Genomic DNA, 18,484 nt, shown 5'->3' on the forward strand with positions numbered 1-18,484 from the left:
ATATAGCAAAATGCATCTCACTGAGGATGGCTGATTGTGTAAAATGTATCTACTTTTTCTCTTTCTCTTCATTTAATACAACGACACCAGGGAGCAAATTCCCCTCCTGCCTCAACCCTTGTTCTTAATTTTTATTCATCAGGCCATACTTACAGAAGGCCAAGTGTATGTGAATCCAGCAAGCGAAGCCCATAGCCAGGAGGCCTTTGGATAAAGCTTCATGCACTGTCACTTCCTACAAGTTCCCCCCACTCCAAAAACACACAGCTCCCCCATCAAAAAAACAAAAACAAAAACACAAAAAAATCTGTCTGTGATTCCATTCTCTGAGGACAGACTTGGAGGCCCTAGAAAAAGGTAAGGCATGATTGATAAACAGGGAAAGCAGGTAGACCCAAGAGTGCCAGAGGTTGGGCCTTCTAGATGATTCATTAGGTTGGTGGCTCACCCTGCCCTTCTCAGGGCGCAGGGGACACCCTGTCCAAGTGAAGAAGAAACCTGTGTTTTGCTTTTGTTTCTCAGTTGAGAATAAGCTGAGGGACTGGTACTTTTCCTGAATGACCCGCATGGAAAAGGGTTTGCCTCTTCTTGTTGTTAACACTGAAGGAGAGGCCACACCAACCTTAGTTTCTATTGGAGAAAAATGTGCATGGGATTTTTTTTTTTTTCTTTTAAGATTTTCATTCTCTTCACAGTGCACCCAGGTCCCAGGTGGGGAAGGTGGTGTGCCGTCTGGGATGGCTGGGGGAGAGGAGCCTGCTCCCCTCCTGGTGAAGTATGCAGAGCCCGCCCTGCAGCCCGTGCCCTTGACCAGTTTGGCTCCTTCTTCCCTCTGGTCATTTCACAAGGTCTTGGATGATTGGCTGAGCCCAAAGTTGAGGCCAAGAGAACAGAATCAAGACTTCCTTCCTTTCCTCTTCTGTCCCTCCCCCTCTCACTGATTCCTCTTCCTCCACCCCTCCCCCAGCCAAGCCACCAACCTACTCACCCAAAGACTGACCATAACCTACCGAAGCAGTACAATGTTCGAACCCATGGAACAAAAGGGTTTCTGGTATCAGGAGAAGAGGGACACAGAATAAGGGAGCGGGGAATAGGAGTTTCTACTTTTTTTTTTTCTTCAAGGGGAATAAAAAGTCTCTCTGGACCAGCAGACCATCTCCTGGGAGGGAGAAGCCACAGTTTCCCCAGGTAGCACATTCCAGAGAATGAATGAATGGTCGGGAGATGCTGGGGGTGGGAGTGGGGTGGGGGGGCAGAAATACACAGCGTTGAATACAATGCAGGGAGTTGTTTACAATCGTCTTGAAGATGCCAAAGGGCTTAACAGTCAGTCATAATAGCTCCCAGCTGGTGCAGTGCGCGGGCAGAGCTGAGCTTGGCGTTACTGTCCTTGCCTGCTGGAAGAGCTGAAGCAACACTGTGACTTGCCCAGGGTCACACAGCACGCTTGGGACAGAAATAATTCTGACTCCTTCTTCCTGGCTGTAATTCAGCAGACAAAGCCACCTTATTACTGTACGATCATTCAAATCTGAATCATTTAAATGGCTCCTAATTGCAGGCTTAGAGGGAACTGTCAGCTCCATGTGACTAACAGCCCTGGAAGCCGCGGTAGGAAAGACCCAAGTTTTACAAACTCCTGAATATGGAATTAAAACGCTCTCTTCCCACCGCCGGGGTGGAAGTAGGAGAAAAAGCATTTGAAAACCCCCGACCTTGAAACTGCCAACCAGTAGCCTGCTTAGATTTTTTTTTAATGAATTTGAAGCGTCACCTCCCATTTTTAGTATCGGAACAGAGAAGCGCTGGATTCAAAGGGATGCTATTCAGAACGGCTTTTGAGGGCAATTCTCAAATGTTTTCCAAGCAGTTGATGGATCTTCACAGTCTTCTTTCTTACGTCCATCAAAACACTGTCTCTGTGTTTAAATTTCCTTTTAAACTCTTTTTTATAGGTAGCTATTTGGGAAGGGGGAGGGAGGAGGGGGCCGCGGAAGCCACCGGCTTGTAAATTCAGATCTGTCCACGGGGCTGGGCACGTGCTGTGCTCAGGAAAGAAAGTAAATTCCAGTTGGCCTATTGCTCTAACTGATTCATCTGTCGGCACAGAGACGCCACCTACCTGCTCGCAGGTATTCAGGTAAATGACAGGTGGGCGGGACCTATACTGACTGTTTCAATAGCTAAGGGCCCAGCAATGTTTTATCTGTGAGGCTCCCGTGATGTCACACGTTTCCTGCTCTCGACCAACCAATGCCCTCCTCCTTCCTTAGGCACCTGTGCACCAAGGTTGAGCCTGGTCACTGCTCCGGGAGCCCCAGGAGCTGCCACATTCACCCACAAGGCATGGGAACTTCAGGGCTGCGGCTGCCTTGAGTGCCCGGGACACGCACTGGAAAAGGTGAGTTGAAACCCTTCATTTTTCTCTTCTGGCATTTAGACCCCTGGCCCCTGAGGGATCTCTCTGAATGAGGAAATTGAATGAAAAAAATAAAAGCTGAATGACTTAGCCCGGGTGTTTGTCCCACAGGGAGAAGCTCTTTTGAGAGGGACGAGCAGAGAGATGGCTTTGACATTTGGGTTGTACAGGAAAATTCTCCCAGGCCAGATATTTAATCCCTTTTGTTTCTCTTAATCATTAAGCCAGGCTCTGCTTGTCTGGGAAGTTGATCTGATTTTTTTTTTTTTTTTTTTTTTTAACCCTGGAGTGGAGTATAGTGGAGACATTTTTGAAACTGAACTCAAAGACTCAGACCTGTTCAGCCCGTTTTTAGGGAGGGTTGGGAGGCCAGGGCCGAATGAATTCAGAGTTGTCTTATTTTTGCCTCATTTGCCTTATTTGGCCTTACTTCTCTGCATTTGTCTCACCAGAGGCAATCTCCATCTGAACCTGGGAGATGACCTTACATTTGTTTCCCCCGCCAGAAGTCCGGTGCTCAGACGGGTACCTTCTGCTGCCCTTCTCAGAGGCCAACACTTATTTTCCTCCCTCTTTCTTCTCTAAAAAAGTCTACTGGGTTTTATTTTTTCTTTGTTGACGTTCTTAAAAAACACTTTGCAGTCCGGATTAGAGCTGTTTACATCCAGACCTGGACTGGCTGCCTGCTGACCTTTGGTTAAAGTAAAGATTATTTCCTCCAGGCTTAACAAGAATGAATGTAACTTCAGGTCGGATTTTTAACTTTTTTTTTTTTTTTTCAATTCTTCCACCTTTCTTTTTCTCTTTTAATAGCAAATCTACCGAAAAGATTGTTCTGCCAGGACCTTTTTTTTTTTTTTTTTAAGTAATTTTACCTCTAGGATCCATTTTTGTTTTCTTAATCCTGATCCGCCAGCCTGTCTTACTTCTGTTCTTGACAGCCCAAGAGCCACACTCCGCAGCCAGCACTGTCCTTAGAGAAAGGAAAAACCCAGTCCCCTGCCGGGATTTTCCGGAAACTGTAGAGGGAGAAATGAACCAGCCAGGGGACATTTCATTCTGGATTCCTTCATCAGTGACTTTTCTGAGATCTGTTTGCAAAGATCTTTGCAAAGGAATAAGCTGTTAGGAGTTACACTCATTTCATCCCCCCGGAAATTCAAGGTGCTTGCCAAGTCTTCAGAAGGAAAAATGGAAATAAGCTGAGCAAAGTTTGGTCTCAGACCCTCGCTTCCCACCACTGAGAATCTGCCTGGGGACTTCATTGCCAATTTCTCTCTCCCTCCTTGGAAGCTCATAATGTTCCCTCACTGACTTTTGTCTGTTCTTTTCCCCCCATCCCCACCCCAGATGTATGTTTGGATGGTGGCTACAAGGTTGTCCCTTAGCAGTCTTCTCACTTGATTCAGAGCTTTGTCAGCAGAAGAAAGGAAAGGATCTCCTCGATCCTGACTCTTTCTGGAGAGGAACGTGTCTTTAAAGTCACAGACCTCTCCACGAGACGCATTCCTCTGGATTACCATGGACTGTTAGCTCTTTGCACAGCAGTGATGTTATGATTAAATACATCCTTTCATCACTGTATGTCAAGGTCCTTCCCCACTAAAGGAACACAGCTCAGGATGCAATGCCTCCAGATAGACGAAAGGAAAGAAAATATGGAGGCTGGAATCCAGAGTCAGGTTATCTAGAAGGCACTTGGTCTCTTGGATAATTTACACACAAGTATTGTCCAAAGGGGTGAAGGACCCACAGTGGCTTCTGCCTGTAGTAATCCCATCTCTTGGTTCAAGTGGCGATAGGTCTGCCTAGAAAACACACAGTGTCTTCCATGTACACTCAGGAGCAGGTTACTTGACTTCTCAGAACGTCAATTTCTTCATCAGTAAAACAGGAGACAAGCCTTATGATTAAAGTGCTCATGAGAAGCAAATGGGGTAACACGCTGAGGGCGTCGAGTGACCAGTGACTGGCGCTACAAGGAGACCAAATAGAGGTGCGGGCCGTTCTTGAAGGAATTTTCCTGGGTGCTCGACAGAGATAGTCTGACCCTACCAAGATAAAAGATCTTCTGTGTTTGCCATCATTAGGAACCCTGATAGTTCTTGTTATGGTATTAATTGTACATAATTAACTCCGATGTTAACAGTTCAGAGAAAGAAAATAGGCAGGAGGCAGGAGAACGCTTAAACTACATCACATGAGCCAGGCCAATCGGTCTCTGCCAGCTCCCAAACATGCTTAGGAGCTGCGGGCTACTGCGTCCTCCTGCCTTTCCCACCGCAAAGCTCTCACACCCCTACAGACGCACCGAATGTGGTCTTCCGCAGGCCTGCGGGGAAAATGTTCCCGTTGTCATTGGCTATAATCTGACTTGGCAGGCGGCCTTTTCTGCTTTCAACTATGCTCTCTCTCCTGGGCAGGGTGGGTGCTTGGTTTCCTCCAATCTTGCAGGTAAACACCCTTAGCCACAACCTGGTAATCTGCCATGCCAAGTCACCGGGACGAGGGGGAGGTGGCCAGTTGGGAGCCTGCCCTGCACTGGGGAAGGGGGCTTGTAGCTCCCTTGGAGATGATCACCTCACTCCCGGAATATCCCGTGCCATTGGATGACCTTGAGGCATGGCATGAGAGCAGAGGTGTTCCCAGGCTCCTGTAAGTCTCACCCTATCCTGAAAGGCTAAGGCAAGTTTTCATCGTTCACCAGCCGCTCGAGGACAAGGGTTCATAACTTCGACCCTACTCCTGGCATGCTTAGAGGGTCCTGGAGAGGAACCCCAGCCTCCCTGCCCAGTAGTGTCCTTGTTTATTTACCTTCTGTTAGCATCTGATTGCCGGGGTTCCAAAGACAGCGCTCTCTTATGCTAACAGCGTGACCTGTGATGGTGATCAGACCCCCTTATCCCAGCTATAAAACAGGCTCGTTATGAGGAAGAAATGAGCGCAGTGTCCAAAGTGCTTAGACTACTACCTGACACAATGTGAGCTCTTGCTACTATTATTTTTCTAAAGGGAGGTGGAATGCGACAGATCTGGGTTCGAGACCCGATTCCACCACGTAATGGACATAAGCCGCTTCGTGCCTCTCGGTCGCACTCGGCCTCATCTGGAAAATGGAATACTTCCCCAAGCCAGTGCTGTGGTAAGGAACAAACAGGAGATGGTTTCGTGTGAAGTGCCTGGTCCATGATAGAGTAGGGGCTCAATCAATTAACCCTCGTTGGATTAGTACAGGCATAGCTTTTGGTACATGCAGTACATACATGGCTGGATTGCAGTTTGCAAATACTGCATTTTTTTTTTTACAAGTGGAAGAGTTGTGGCAAGCCTCCCTCTAGCACATCCATCAGTGCCATTTTCCCAACAGCATTTGTTCCTTTGTGTGTCACATTTTGGTAATTCTCACCATATTTCAAACTTTTCATTACAACTATATGTGTTATGGTGACGTGTGCCTAGTGATTGCGACTCACTAGAATCTCAGATGATGGTTAACATTTTTTAGCAAGAAAGGATTTTTAAGTTAAAGTCCACACATCACTTTTTTAGACGTAATGCGATGCCACACGTAATAGACTATGATAGAGTTTAAACTTTTATACGCACTGGGAAACCAAAAAATTCCCTTGACTCACGTTATTATGCTATCTGCTTTGTTGTGAACTCGCTTTATTGTGGTGGTCTGGAACTGAACCCCATCTGTCTTCGAGGTGAGCCTGTAGAGGAAACAATGATTATTTCGGTTAAAGTTCGCCTTCTCAGGTCATGCTACAGTTTGGACATAGCAATGTTGGAAAGAGTAGTCAGTGGAGGGCCAAAGACTCTTTGAGAATAACAGATTTCCCAAAAGGCCCCCAAAGGTTTAGACAGAAAACCCGTTAACAAGGATGATCTTGTTTATCTTGGCGCTCCAAGGTAGGGTAGCTGCCCATCGAAAGGCCTGGTCTTCTGCAGACCTGTGGTGGGAGGATTCCGTGAGGTCCATAAACAGTGGGTTCTCCCAGAGCAGCGATTCCCAGCTCCCTGGCTTCCAGTGTCTCCCTTTTGGATGTGAATTCCACAGTTGAGTGGCGAAAAGAGGTTCTGCTGCTGGGATTCTGACCACTTGAAAGACCATTCTTGTAAGACACTGCCAAGAGAGGACACACGAGGGTGGCTCTGAAATGTGTCCTCCTCATCACTTCAGTATTCATGGACCTCCTGCAGGTGACACATAACTATTCCTGATATTTATGGGTTGGCACCACGCAGACTCGCTTTTATGTGGGTGGCATATTTCTGGTCCTCTGACAGTGCCTCCAAACTATCAAGGGCTTTTCAAAACTATTTGCAAGGAAGACTACATCTCTCTTTTTGGGTTAAAGGGATTTGGCCATCTGTGATCCCCAAAGAATAAGGGTTAACATGAAAACCAGACATGTTGTTAAGTACAGAAACTGCACTTAGCTGAAATCAGAAACCAAGAATGTCAGTTGCCTCCTGTAAACCCCTTACCCTCACCATGTCCTCTTACCTCCTTTTGTTCTAAGTGAACAAAGACACCACAGTGACCTATTGCTTAGTTACATGGAGACGCCTCTCAAATCAATATAAGAAAGAACTTTCTAAGAATGAGAGCTGTCCAAAAATCCAGTAGGTTGCCTTTTTGGGGTACTGACTCCTCTGACACTGAAGATTATTTTTTCTTGATATGTTTGGTATATTTGTTTATTTGCTGTGTTTACATGTGCCCAGTATGTATTGAAAAATGAATGAGTGAATGCCAGAGAGAATTTGTGTTTCTTTAGTGACACATGTATTCATCTATAAAATGGGGGTTATATTGATCTCATAGCAATAGTCTCATGATTAAAAGAGAAAATAGACGTAAAGTACCTAGCACTGTGTCTTGCACCTCGTGAATTACTCATTAAATAGTAATTATTATTATGTTTTATTTTCTACTATATTCTAAAAAGGAGGAGGAAAGGGGCACCTAGGTGGCTCAGTGGGTTAAAGCCTCTGCCTTCCACTCAGGTCATGATCCCAGGGTCCTGGGATTGAGCCCACATCAGGCTCTCTGCTCAGCAGGGAGCCTGCTTCCCCCTGTCTCTCTGCCTACTGCTCTGCCTACTTGTGATCTCTGTCAAATAAAATAAAATCTTAAAAAAAAAAAAAAAAAAAAAAAAGGAAGAAGAGATTCCTGCCTCAAGTAGGGAGTAAACAAAATGACTTCCGAATTTGAGATTTATAGTTTTTACAAGAATCTCTTCATTTCTATTCTTTTCATCCCTGCCCTTCCTCTGCCTTTCTGAAGGAAACTCTTCACCTTGCTGTTGGGAACCAGGCTCTTTGATGGGGTAGATTGACTCTACCCTAGTACAACCATCGCAGTAGGTTCTGGCCCAATTCACCGGGCACGTTGTTGTTATTGGTGGTGGTGTTTTTTACCTCACTCGTTTGTGCCTTGGAATGTGTGGATTTAAATTCCACCATTATTTTCCAGTGACTCTTACTTGCTTCTTGTGTTTGATGCATTTGTCACAGGCACACAAAAGGCTTCACCAATAGCAGAGTGGAAAACTCTCCAAGAATTTTCCTTAATAGCCTCTTGGCACAGTGCATGGCAACAGCACATGCATGATGGTGAGGTGTAAATATGTCATTGCCATCTGGGAGATGATTTGCATAACTTGCCTATGACTGCTTTTGGAAGTCACGTGGCCGTCTTTGAATAGAACGCTGTGTGGTTAGGTTCCTACGTACTCACATTAATATATGAGTCATATAGTGTTTTCAAACTCCTCGTTCAGTATCCTTGTTAGATGTGCATTATGCTCTCTACAGCACACATACACACTCAGCTGGTGTCTCTGTAGTCTTTTTCCCCTGGGGGCTCTAGCAAACTTGGCTTACCAGTCATCGTGGAAACATCTGCATTCTAACTTAGTAATGGATTAAAAGAAAATTATTACATTTTTTTTTACGAGGGGAGCACTGCCTCCATAAGAATGGAGCAGTCTAAGTGGCTGTCATTCCCAACCTACTTTCCATATCCCTAAACCATGGAGGGAAATGTTGGTGTGGATACCTGGGGATGTTTTCCCCCATTCTGGAGGGGAACGCCCCAGGAAATACAGAGCTTTCCGTGTTAGTATCCTCAGGTCACCATAACAGATTGCCATAAACCTGGTGGCTTAAGCCAACAAAAAGTTATTCTCTCACATTTCTGAGGCCAGAAGTTTGAAATCAAGGTTTTAGCATGACCTCACTTCCTCAAAAGGCTCCAGGAGAATCCTTCCTTGCCTCTTCCCACTTCTGGTGCTTCCTGGCATTTGTAACCTGTGGGGTTCCTATCACCTTCTCCTACATGTGTGTGTTCTCTTCTTCTGTGTCTAATGAAGACACTTGTCATAGGATTTGAGGTAAATTAGATAATCCAGGATGATCTCATCTCAAGATCCTTAATTCATCTTCAAGGGCCTTTTTTTTTCTGATAAGGTTCTGGGGATTAGGACAGGGCAAGATGTTTTAGGGAGCCAACATTCCACCTGCTACACCCACACCCACGCCAACTGACATTCATAGACACAGGCTCTCCCGCTACTTATATAGAATGATTCCTTGTCCATGAGGAGGCTGAAATATTGGTCAAAAAATAGGTAAAGAGAGTTATAATAGGCAGTCTTCAAAACTATCATCATGTGTTTCTTTTTTTTTTTCATCATGTATTTCTGTGTTCAAGGCACAATAGTGTTTTATGATCAAAAGACATGCTGAGTTTTTTCAGTCAATAGTGTAATGTATCTGCAAAATCAAATCAGTAAAGGCCATCTTATGTTGCTTTGAAAGATAAGTAGTGCCTTGGTTAAGGAAGCAACCCCTCCACTGAACCATCAGACCACAACTGGGTAGATGTCCACTTCTGGGTGCCATGTTTTCAAAGGGACCTCATCAAACTAGAGAGCATCCTGGGTGGACCCTTTACTACCACCTCAACTATCAAGGAAGACAACTGGAAGAACCAGAGAAAAAAGAAAAGATAAGAGAGAAACCACCAATTCCCTCATTAATGGGGAGTGGAGCTTGCCATGTTTTGAGGGAGTGAATGTGATCTATGTCACATTGAAATGTCGAAGTAACAAAAGGAAAGCATTTAGCTGTATGAAAACTAATGAGCTCCCCGTCATTGTAGGTGTTTCAAGCAGAAGCTGACAGACCATCCTATAGGGCTTTTGTAAGGAGGATTCTTGTACTTGGGGAGAATCTAAGATTCTTACCCAACTCAAAGTCCTATGATTTCTTAAATAATTTTAAAATCTCAAATACAGGTCATCAAGTGACCAAACACCAATATGTCTATTTCTCTTCCTTGACTGGGGGATTTGCTCAGGCTCTTCCCCTACCTTAATTTCTTCCCACTTGTCCAAACACCCTTAATCTTTGATGATCTGCCCTGAAACCCAACTATTCCACGAGCTGTCCTAACCATTCTGGGTCACATTATACTTTTTCTTACCTCTTTTCCTCCACAACTTGTCCCTGTCTCCTATGGGGGGGCAGAGGGCAGTACACAGATCATACTCCTTGCCATATTCATTATGTATTTTTTTTTTGCAGTGCTTTAACATTTTTTTCTGTAGGTAAGCTCCTTTTTTTCTAATTAGACCTAAACATACTGAAGATAAAATTGAATTCCTTATGGGAGGTCCCACAGAATTCAAGACCAAGGCCAGGCATGGCATAGGTGATCAATGAATATATATAGAATTAAAACATAGCAGAAACAATATTGAGAATTCAAATATCTTCCTTCACCTTGTCTTTCCCTCTATAAAATTTGGTTATATGTTTAAAAAAAAAAAAAAGCATTTAGTGAATGTGTTTTTCAGCCTTGGGTAGAAGAACGTCAGCCTGCTTTTCCATGCCTCTCCTCTGACATTAGCGCTTCCCAAGATCCTACGGCGAGTATTTGCACGAACAGAATCCTTGGTCAAGCCAAAATAGTCTGTCTTCATTCTTGTTGTTGGCAGGGGGTCAGCTCCATTCCATCATGTTGATGGACCAGGAGATGGAAAGACGTTTTTTTCTGGGACAGAGTTCTTACAAACAAACCCAGGTAGGAAAAGGGGCGCCATGATACCCAGACGAGAGGCAGTAAATCTTCAGTCAAGAGAGGCAAAGCTCCTCTCCAAGCAGCTTGTAAAAGATCTTCCTGGGGCTACTAAAACTTGTATCTGATCCACTTGCCCCCTGGGACTCTTTTCACCTGAACACTTCTCTTGTTCTTCCCATTTTCTGGCTCTCTGTGTTCTCGGCTGTGGACCCCAGACATTGTCTCCTCTCAGTTTGAGTCTCCTTTATTTTCTTGAAAGTATTTTGACATCTTTAAAGACCATTTAGATTGATTTTTTTCTGTCCCTTCTAGTGTAGACAATGCTATGCAGGCTGATGTCACTCGTAGATGCAAGGAATGAATTGCTTGCTCTCTCTTGGAGATCATGGATTATGATAAGAAGTAGGATCAGACCTAACCCTGACCTTCACAACAGTCCATAAGCACCTGCCTTTTTTGTGTTCTCTCTCCTTTTTCTGGAAATGTATATGGCGCCCCTGCTCCCTCAGCCCCCACTTCAACCCCTCTTGGTTCAAAGACAGTTTTTAGCCCATGTGTGACCATTTCTATTCAGGTCCCTAGAGCATTTAATTCCTCCCTATTACTGATGTGTCTAGAAGCTAAGGAAGAGACCCCAGAGCATTTGTTCACTCTCTTATGTCCCTTAGTTCACAGTTGGTATTTCTTAAAAATTGATGGTACCTTATTGATACCTCCAAGTTTCACACAGTCTATCTATAATTTAAAATGTAATTATAAATCTACTTTGTTTGCTAGAGAAAGAGCTTGCGCTAACTTTGGCGATCACTCCCCCTCACCCCCACCAATAATCTAATTTAGGAGTTCCAGGCAGGGTCATGGCAGGCCGTGGTTAGACAAACATGCCAGCTGATAATTATTTTAGAAAGAGAAATGAGGCCACCGATGTGAAGAATTTCCCAGCACGCTTCCATTCGATTCCTGCATGAGTGTATTTCTGGTCTTCACGGTCCAGGATGGTGTTCCGGACTGACTGGGATCTCCGCACTAAGGTGTGGCCTCCATGACCAGTTTGAACCCTGTCCTGCAACCCTTCTGCCCTGCATAGCTTCATCCAAAGTTCAAAGCATCCCCAATGATAAAACAAACAAACAAACAAACAAACAAAAACACCTCCAGCTCTGTTTCTTAAAGCTGAAAGTTCCCTCGGAAATCCTCTAGCATAGGGGTTCTTAGTCATTATGGGTTTGTGTAAAACACTGGGGTTGGTGGAAGGGATTAGGAGATTTTGAACAACATTGAACATGTCAGCAGAACCCAGGAAGCAGCCCCACCACAGGAGGGAAGAACCCCACACTGTTTACAGGGTCACAGAGTCTCTGCTGGAGGGGATGCTTGTCACTTAATGACACACTCTCAAAACAAGGCTCTTTTGGGATCCAATCATCTGGTGATCATTTCGGGGCCTGGCTTAGATGTCACTTCTTTCCTCTCATGGGAAGCAAATTCTTCCTCCAACTTAAGAGCACTTTGGTGAAAGGCTCACCTAGGGGGTGCCCAGGTGTCTAGGACACCTCCTTAGACACTTTTTTTCCAGTCCTTGTGCAGCTTTTTGTCTTGGTCTTTTTCCTTTCCTTTCCTTTCCTTTCCTTTCCTTTCCTTTCCTTTCCTTTCCTTTCCTTTCCTTTCCTTTCCTTTTCTAGTCTTTCCTTTCCTTTCCTTTTCTCTTCTTTTCTTTTCTTTTGAGGCGCGTCCAGAGCTACGGGACTTCTGGTTTCTGTCATTGGCCTTCCATCTGCTGCCCATGTCCTCACTTCTTTAACTTTTTCATTTTCATTTATTGGGGGTGTCAGTGAGTGTTCATGGAGGTTTGCCCTCTGGATGAAACAGTGATCTCTGACTTGCCATGCTTTTAAATGGTTTCCATTTCTCTTTGCTCCTGTCCAGGTTGTCAGTACATTTGGGAACAAGATGTATCAAAATATAAGCATGCTTGCAGACAAATGGGAGAGTCCAGAGCCCCAAATACCACTCATTCTTGGGATCGGGTTATACGCCGCGGATTCCGATACTCGAGTGTTTAGCCAGTGAGGAATTTCTGTTTAAATAAATCCACCTAATTCTGCTAAATATCTTTGCATTTTCTAACCTCTGTTCCCAGCCGCTGCTTTCCCACTTTATTGCCCTGGATTTTGTTTTCCCCTCTGGGCTCAGGAATTGCTGATAGCTTTCTCCAGGCCTCAGGGCAGTGTCTGGCTCAGAGCAGGCCAGGACTGCAGTGACCTCAGTGGCCCAAGAAAGCAGACGCCATCCCAGGCTCTGTGCACAGTTAGTCTGTTTCATGCTGTCCTGGAGTTTTGGGGTTCATTCTACCCGTACACTGTAGGAGGGATCCTGAACCATCAGGGAGTTTCTGGAAGAGAGTGGTCAGCCTCACAGAGTCTAGGGAAACTAGAAGGAATGCCAGAAAGGCTAAGGCTAAGGGGTGGGTGTGGGAAATGGGGTGTCTTCCAATAATTAAGGGACTTCAGAAATTTGACATTTTCTTTTGTTTTGTTGTTGTTGCTGTTGTTGTTTTGAATGTGACATGTTCTGAACAGCTTCTAGGAGAAATACTGGCACCATGGAGAGGATAGATGAGTTCCAGAGAAGCCAATTTTTGTTCTGTCTGCAGACTGTTCCTCCTAGAAGTTCAAGCTCTCCAATGCAGGACGATCTATTTTCTAAGGTAGTAAAGGGCTGTTTCCTGTAGGGACCTTCTCTCAAGGTCCCTTTCAACACAAAGAGCCTATGGCTATCAATGTTTCATCTTTGTCAAGGTCAAAGTCCAATGCAGTACTGCCTTTGACGGTGAGGATGAATTCTTTTTAATAATATGACACCCCATCACGGTTGTTGTAAAGCTGTGACTCCTACAGCCATTCAGGAGGAGCTGTGGAGTCAAGTCTTGTCCTTTCAGGACGAGGAAAATGTGAAATGATCAGTGCAGCCTGCCAAATGACATATGTATCCATCGTCTCTCCAGCACAGTGTATGATTTTCCCTCGGGTTACCATTTTCTGCAAAGCCAGGGTGCATTTAAAGGAGAATTAGCAGGATACCAGCACACCAGGGACCTCATCGTTCTGGCCGGTTCTGTCATGCAGACATTTTCCCTCTCCCAAACAGTTTATATCCCCAAGGCTGTTCTTAAGACTATATTGGATTTTAACGTGCAGGTGACAGGATACAAATGACCTCTCATGAGCTTGCAGACAGTGCTGACTCACGTTGGCTCTGGAATGTGGCTTTGTTTTCTGCCAGAGAAGTTCAGAATTTGTAAGTTAGGTGGAAGAAGCTTCTGTACACATTCCAGGTGTGACCATACCCCGGCGAGAAAGGAAGCAGGGATGGGGATTTTTACTTTTCCTGGCACTTCTCACCACTTTGCTGGTGGACTCCACATACCTCTCAAAGTCTCCCTGGGCTTCTGCTGCACCTCGAATCACAGGAGAGATGGAAAACATCATTCCTAAACCACATGAGGGTTCTACGAAGGAAGGGCACGATTTTCACCCCCCTGTCCCGTACACACACCCAAGGAGGGAGTCGACTTCCCTTCTTTTTCTCCAAACTGCAAGAAAGCCAGATTGCAGCTCTGTCCTCTCACCTCAGCTAGGGCCAGAAGTGCTGAGGACCTGTGCACTCAGGGACGTGAATGACTCCAAGCTGACGGGCCCTCTCACTTACTTTTAGAAGAAAAAATAGCTTACCTTTAAGCCATAATGATTTTAGATAATTTCTTATCAGTTCAGCAAGGCACATACATGTCTTAAAAACACGATACGTCATATGTGTTTAGGAGATGTAAACTGGAAAGAAGACACCTCAAATTATATTAATCATATATATTTTTTAAAGATTTTATTTAATTGACAGAGAGATAGAGAGCACAAGTAAGCAGAATGGCAGGCAGAGGGAGAGAGAGAAGCAGGCTCTTTGCCGAGCAGGGAGCCCGATGCGGGGCTCGATCCTAGGACCCTGAGATCATGACCTGAGCCGAAGGCAGAGGCTTTAAACCACTGAGCCACCCAGGAGCCCCTATTAATCATATTTTTTAAAGTCTACCTACTTCTTTCTTTAGAGCCCAAACTGCTTTTTTTTTATTTTTTTGCCAATTCTCTCATAATTTGTGTCTATTCATTTAGGCTTTATTTAGTCTAAAACAAAGTTGGAAAATATATACAGGAGTGTTTACGTTAATATGTCAGGAATCTGATTAGGAATCACATGTGCAAGCACCGGGGAAGTCAAATTTCCCTTCACAAAACAAAAAAGGAAAGAAAAAAGAATTGGGATTGGAGCTAGAACCTGCCATTTTTGCTTGCCCATCCCATCCATCTGGTCTCAGGCATTCCAGAGGTCAGTAAAGGCAAAGAATACTTTTAATCAGAGCCTTGGAAAAAATCTATTAGCAATGGGCCTGCAAAGATTTTAAACCTCATTTCCTGGGGCTCTTATAGTCGACCGGTTACATTCCGACCAGTCACGATGAGGAAAGGTGCTGGGACACAGCACAGCGAAATGGTTAGGAACAGAAGCTGAAGTCATCATCACTTCTTGGTTTGTTTCTTTTTTGATGAAACTGGCAAGTTAATTCCAAGTCACACTTCAACTTCTTCATCCGTTAAATGAAAACAAACAAAACCCAGCAACCCCCGGGGATCTGCATGGATTAAAGAACATGGTCTATACAAGGCCCCCAGGACAGCGCCAGGCACATGGTAAATGCTCAGAAACTGTTAGAAAGCAAAGAAAAAAAGATTTTCCCAAAAGCTGACCACCCAGAACAAAGGAAAACCCTTTGCGTTATTAGCACAGAATCCTAGAACTCTGTCGCTGAAAGGGACTTTATGGAATCGGTCTGGTGGCTTGCCTTTTTTTTTTTTTAAACTAGGGTTCTTCCAACAGAATAGTATAAGGAAACTGATGTGTCAGAGACATAAAATTGGAGTTGGAACTGAGTGGGGTGGGCACAGTTCTGCCTAAACTGACTTCTCATCTTCCTTCCCCTGGAAGATCCTGAGGCATCTGGCATGTTCCAGAACACCATCTGCGAAACCAAAAATCTGGTCCAGCTCCATCGTTTCACCCATAAGGCCCAGAAATGTGAAGTTGGCTTTTTGGTGGCACAACCAGAGTTGCAACTGCATTCCTGTCACTTTCCAGTACAGCGCAATGTGAAAGAATGGACAGGACCCAAACACATGGGAGCATTTGACTGAACTCTTGTCAAAGTTCCAAATGTGTGCACTTTTTTCCCTGTAGTGGATGATCATTTTTTGGGTGGCCCATTTCCATTTTCTTGTTGACTTTTGGACTGTTTTTCATGCCACTTAAAGCATTTCCTGTGTGGTTCCAGTACCTTCTATCAGCCTTGAGGACACATAGCAGCTGTGTATGTTTCCATGAAATTTGACTAGAGAACAACTTCACCCCCTTCTGCACTCTCTACCTTAGCCTTCTGTGGTCTCTTTCCACGCCAAGTAAAATGCTGTGATTTCTGAATGTTTTCTCATTCGGGACATTTTTCTTCAACCCCTTGACCAGAGTGTTCTTTCAGGCGTACTTTAAGTCCAGAAGTGTAAACACGAAGTTGACCCAGTGAGAGCCTGAAATCAATGTCTTTTCTTTTTGAGATAAGGCCTAGCTCCTACAAACAACCTTGGACTTCATCTGATAGAGAAAAATGATGGAACGTGGTTTAGGAATGCCGTGGCATCTCCAAATGCAGCAGGCTTCCTGTTAGGTTCTTCATGTGTCTTTATGTTCTGGTGGAATGCCTAATGTCTTTTTGTTTACTTTCCCAAAATGAAGAAAGCCAAGGGGGCAGTGGATGAGGGAGGGTGCAGGATTTTTAATCCTCATGACAGTCCACCTAGAGTCACGTAGTGCATGCTTCTGTCTGCACTGGTCACGCGGGCTGCCAGGTACCTGTGCTCATGCCTGCCTCCCCTGTACTGGGGGCTCCACGAGAGCAAGGGCATGTCCTTGAAAGCTTCCCTGAAGGTCTCCTCCATACTCAGCTTACTGCCTAGCTCAGAGCTGGTGCTCAAAACATATTTATTGAATGATTCCAAGACGCTTCTAGTTATTAATCAGGAATGTTAAAATCTCCATTATTTGGACTCCTATCCCAAAGGAAAATGCATAGCGTGATAGTATTACACTGGTTTTAAATATGTGTGTGTGTGTGTGTATTATTAAAAGAAAGCAAAAAAGGCCAGTTATAGGAACTATAGCTTTAGTTTCTAGTTCAATGGAGCTAGATGGGAGACCAGATAAATTCGGTAACAAATGCGTGTAAAAATGGTAGCTGATAACTGCCTGAGCACTTACTGTATTCCAGATACGACTGTAAGAGCTTTATGTCTCATATCTCATTTCATCTTCACAGCAACCCTAGGAGGCAGGTTGTTGCTATTTTCCTCCCACAGATATGAATTAAATCACTGGCCACAGCAGTGGTGGGATTCGAACCCAGGCAGTGCGGGCCCAGAGCCCACGTAACCACTAAGTGAATGACTGAGTGGATGAAGTGCGTACAGAAGAGATCGTTCCCTCAGCACAGTGAAAATACAACGGACCTGGCAGCTCTCATTTCTTCTCAGATGATTTAGTTGAAGGCTCTGATGTCCTACATTTTCTGAGTTTTAGAGAAAGTTGGGAAGAAAGATAAGAAAAAGTCATTAGCTTATTAACTGTTTTTCTTCTTGTCCCAATCTGACAGAACATTTTACTTTTTTAAAAGATTTTATTTATTTGACAGAATGAGAGAGAGAGAGAAAGAGAGAGAGCACGTGCAGGGGGAGCAGTAGACAGAGGGAGAGGGAGAAGCAGGCTTCCCACTGAGCAGGGAGCGTGATGCATGGCTCGATCCCAGGACCCTGGGATCATGACCTGAGCTGAAGGCAGCAGCTTAACCAACTGAGCCACCCAGGTGTCCCCTGACAGAGCATTTTCTGAATCACTGGTCTAACTGAATTTTATTAACCATTTATATTTCTTAGGGCACACTTCTTTTGGGTTTCTCTGGGCATTTCCCACATAGTACCCTATGGTTTTTCCTACCCCAAAGTGAGGATGTTAAAGGTAAACATTATCTCCACTAAGATGGATGGTAAACTGAGGCATAAGGAGCAAGGTCCCTTACCCAAGGTCATGTTGGTCACCAAGGTGGGCAGTGAGCCCTGGCCTTCTGAATCACAGCTTGGTTCCCTGCCCGCTGGTGGCAGAATTTCACGTCCATCGTAAGGCAAGTATTCAGGTGGCCGTGAAAATGAAGATGAGCTGTCTTGTTCTCTTTCAGGTCTGTGGATGGCTCCTGGAAGATCTTGACTTTCTCCTGAGGACACCCTGTTTTCCTGGGTCAATTCCCTGTCAGAGCCTCTCCCCAGCTGACCATGAGCCAGCCAGACCCCTCCTGTCACCCAGATCCCAGCCCTGCACCCCTGTGTGCAGTCTGTGGCCAAGCCCACTCCCCCGAGGAAAACCACTTCTACACCTACACCGAAGATGTGGACGATGACCTCATATGCCACATCTGCCTGCAAGCTTTGCTGGACCCTCTGGACACGCCCTGTGGTCACACTTACTGCACCGCGTGCCTCACAAACTTCCTGGTGGAGAAGGACTTCTGCCCCGTGGACCGCAAGCCGCTGGTGCTGCAGCATTGCAAGCGCTCCAGCATCCTGGTCAACAAGCTCGTCAACAAGCTGCTGGTGACCTGCCCATTCTCGGACCACTGCACCGAGGTCCTGCAGCGCTGCGACCTGGAGCAGCACTTTCAGACAAGGTAGGGTCTCCTCGTGGGCCTGCCCCACACAGCTCCATCCTCTCTGGGTGGGACAGCTGGGCTCGTCTGCCCCCTGGAGCAGTGCTATCCTTGATGACGAGGGCTCTGCGACATGCCTGTTCTCTGCCTTCTCTGCAGCTGGTAAACGCAAAGG

General features: G+C 45.2%; 1 protein-coding gene across 2 annotated transcripts in view; it reads left to right on the forward strand.

Annotated features, from left to right (window-relative positions):
- LNX1 (ligand of numb-protein X 1) overlaps positions 1–18,484 on the forward strand; it is a 175,209-nt gene that overhangs the window by 53,788 nt on the left and 102,937 nt on the right. The window contains exons 1-3 of one of the 2 annotated variants that reach the window (XM_032851513.1): positions 2,080–2,143; positions 2,277–2,404; positions 17,845–18,330. In XM_032851513.1, coding sequence (XP_032707404.1) covers positions 17,939–18,330 — 392 coding nt within the window. In that variant the 5' untranslated portion in view covers positions 2,080–2,143; positions 2,277–2,404; positions 17,845–17,938. Of the gene's footprint in view, positions 1–2,079; positions 2,144–2,276; positions 2,405–17,844; positions 18,331–18,484 lie in introns of those variants that run through there. The other variant, XM_032851522.1, reaches the window with a different exon arrangement.

This window comes from Lontra canadensis, unplaced genomic scaffold, assembly GCF_010015895.1.
Source record: "Lontra canadensis isolate GAN:19392208 unplaced genomic scaffold, GSC_riverotter_1.0 scaffold1, whole genome shotgun sequence".
NCBI lineage: Eukaryota > Metazoa > Chordata > Mammalia > Carnivora > Mustelidae > Lontra > Lontra canadensis.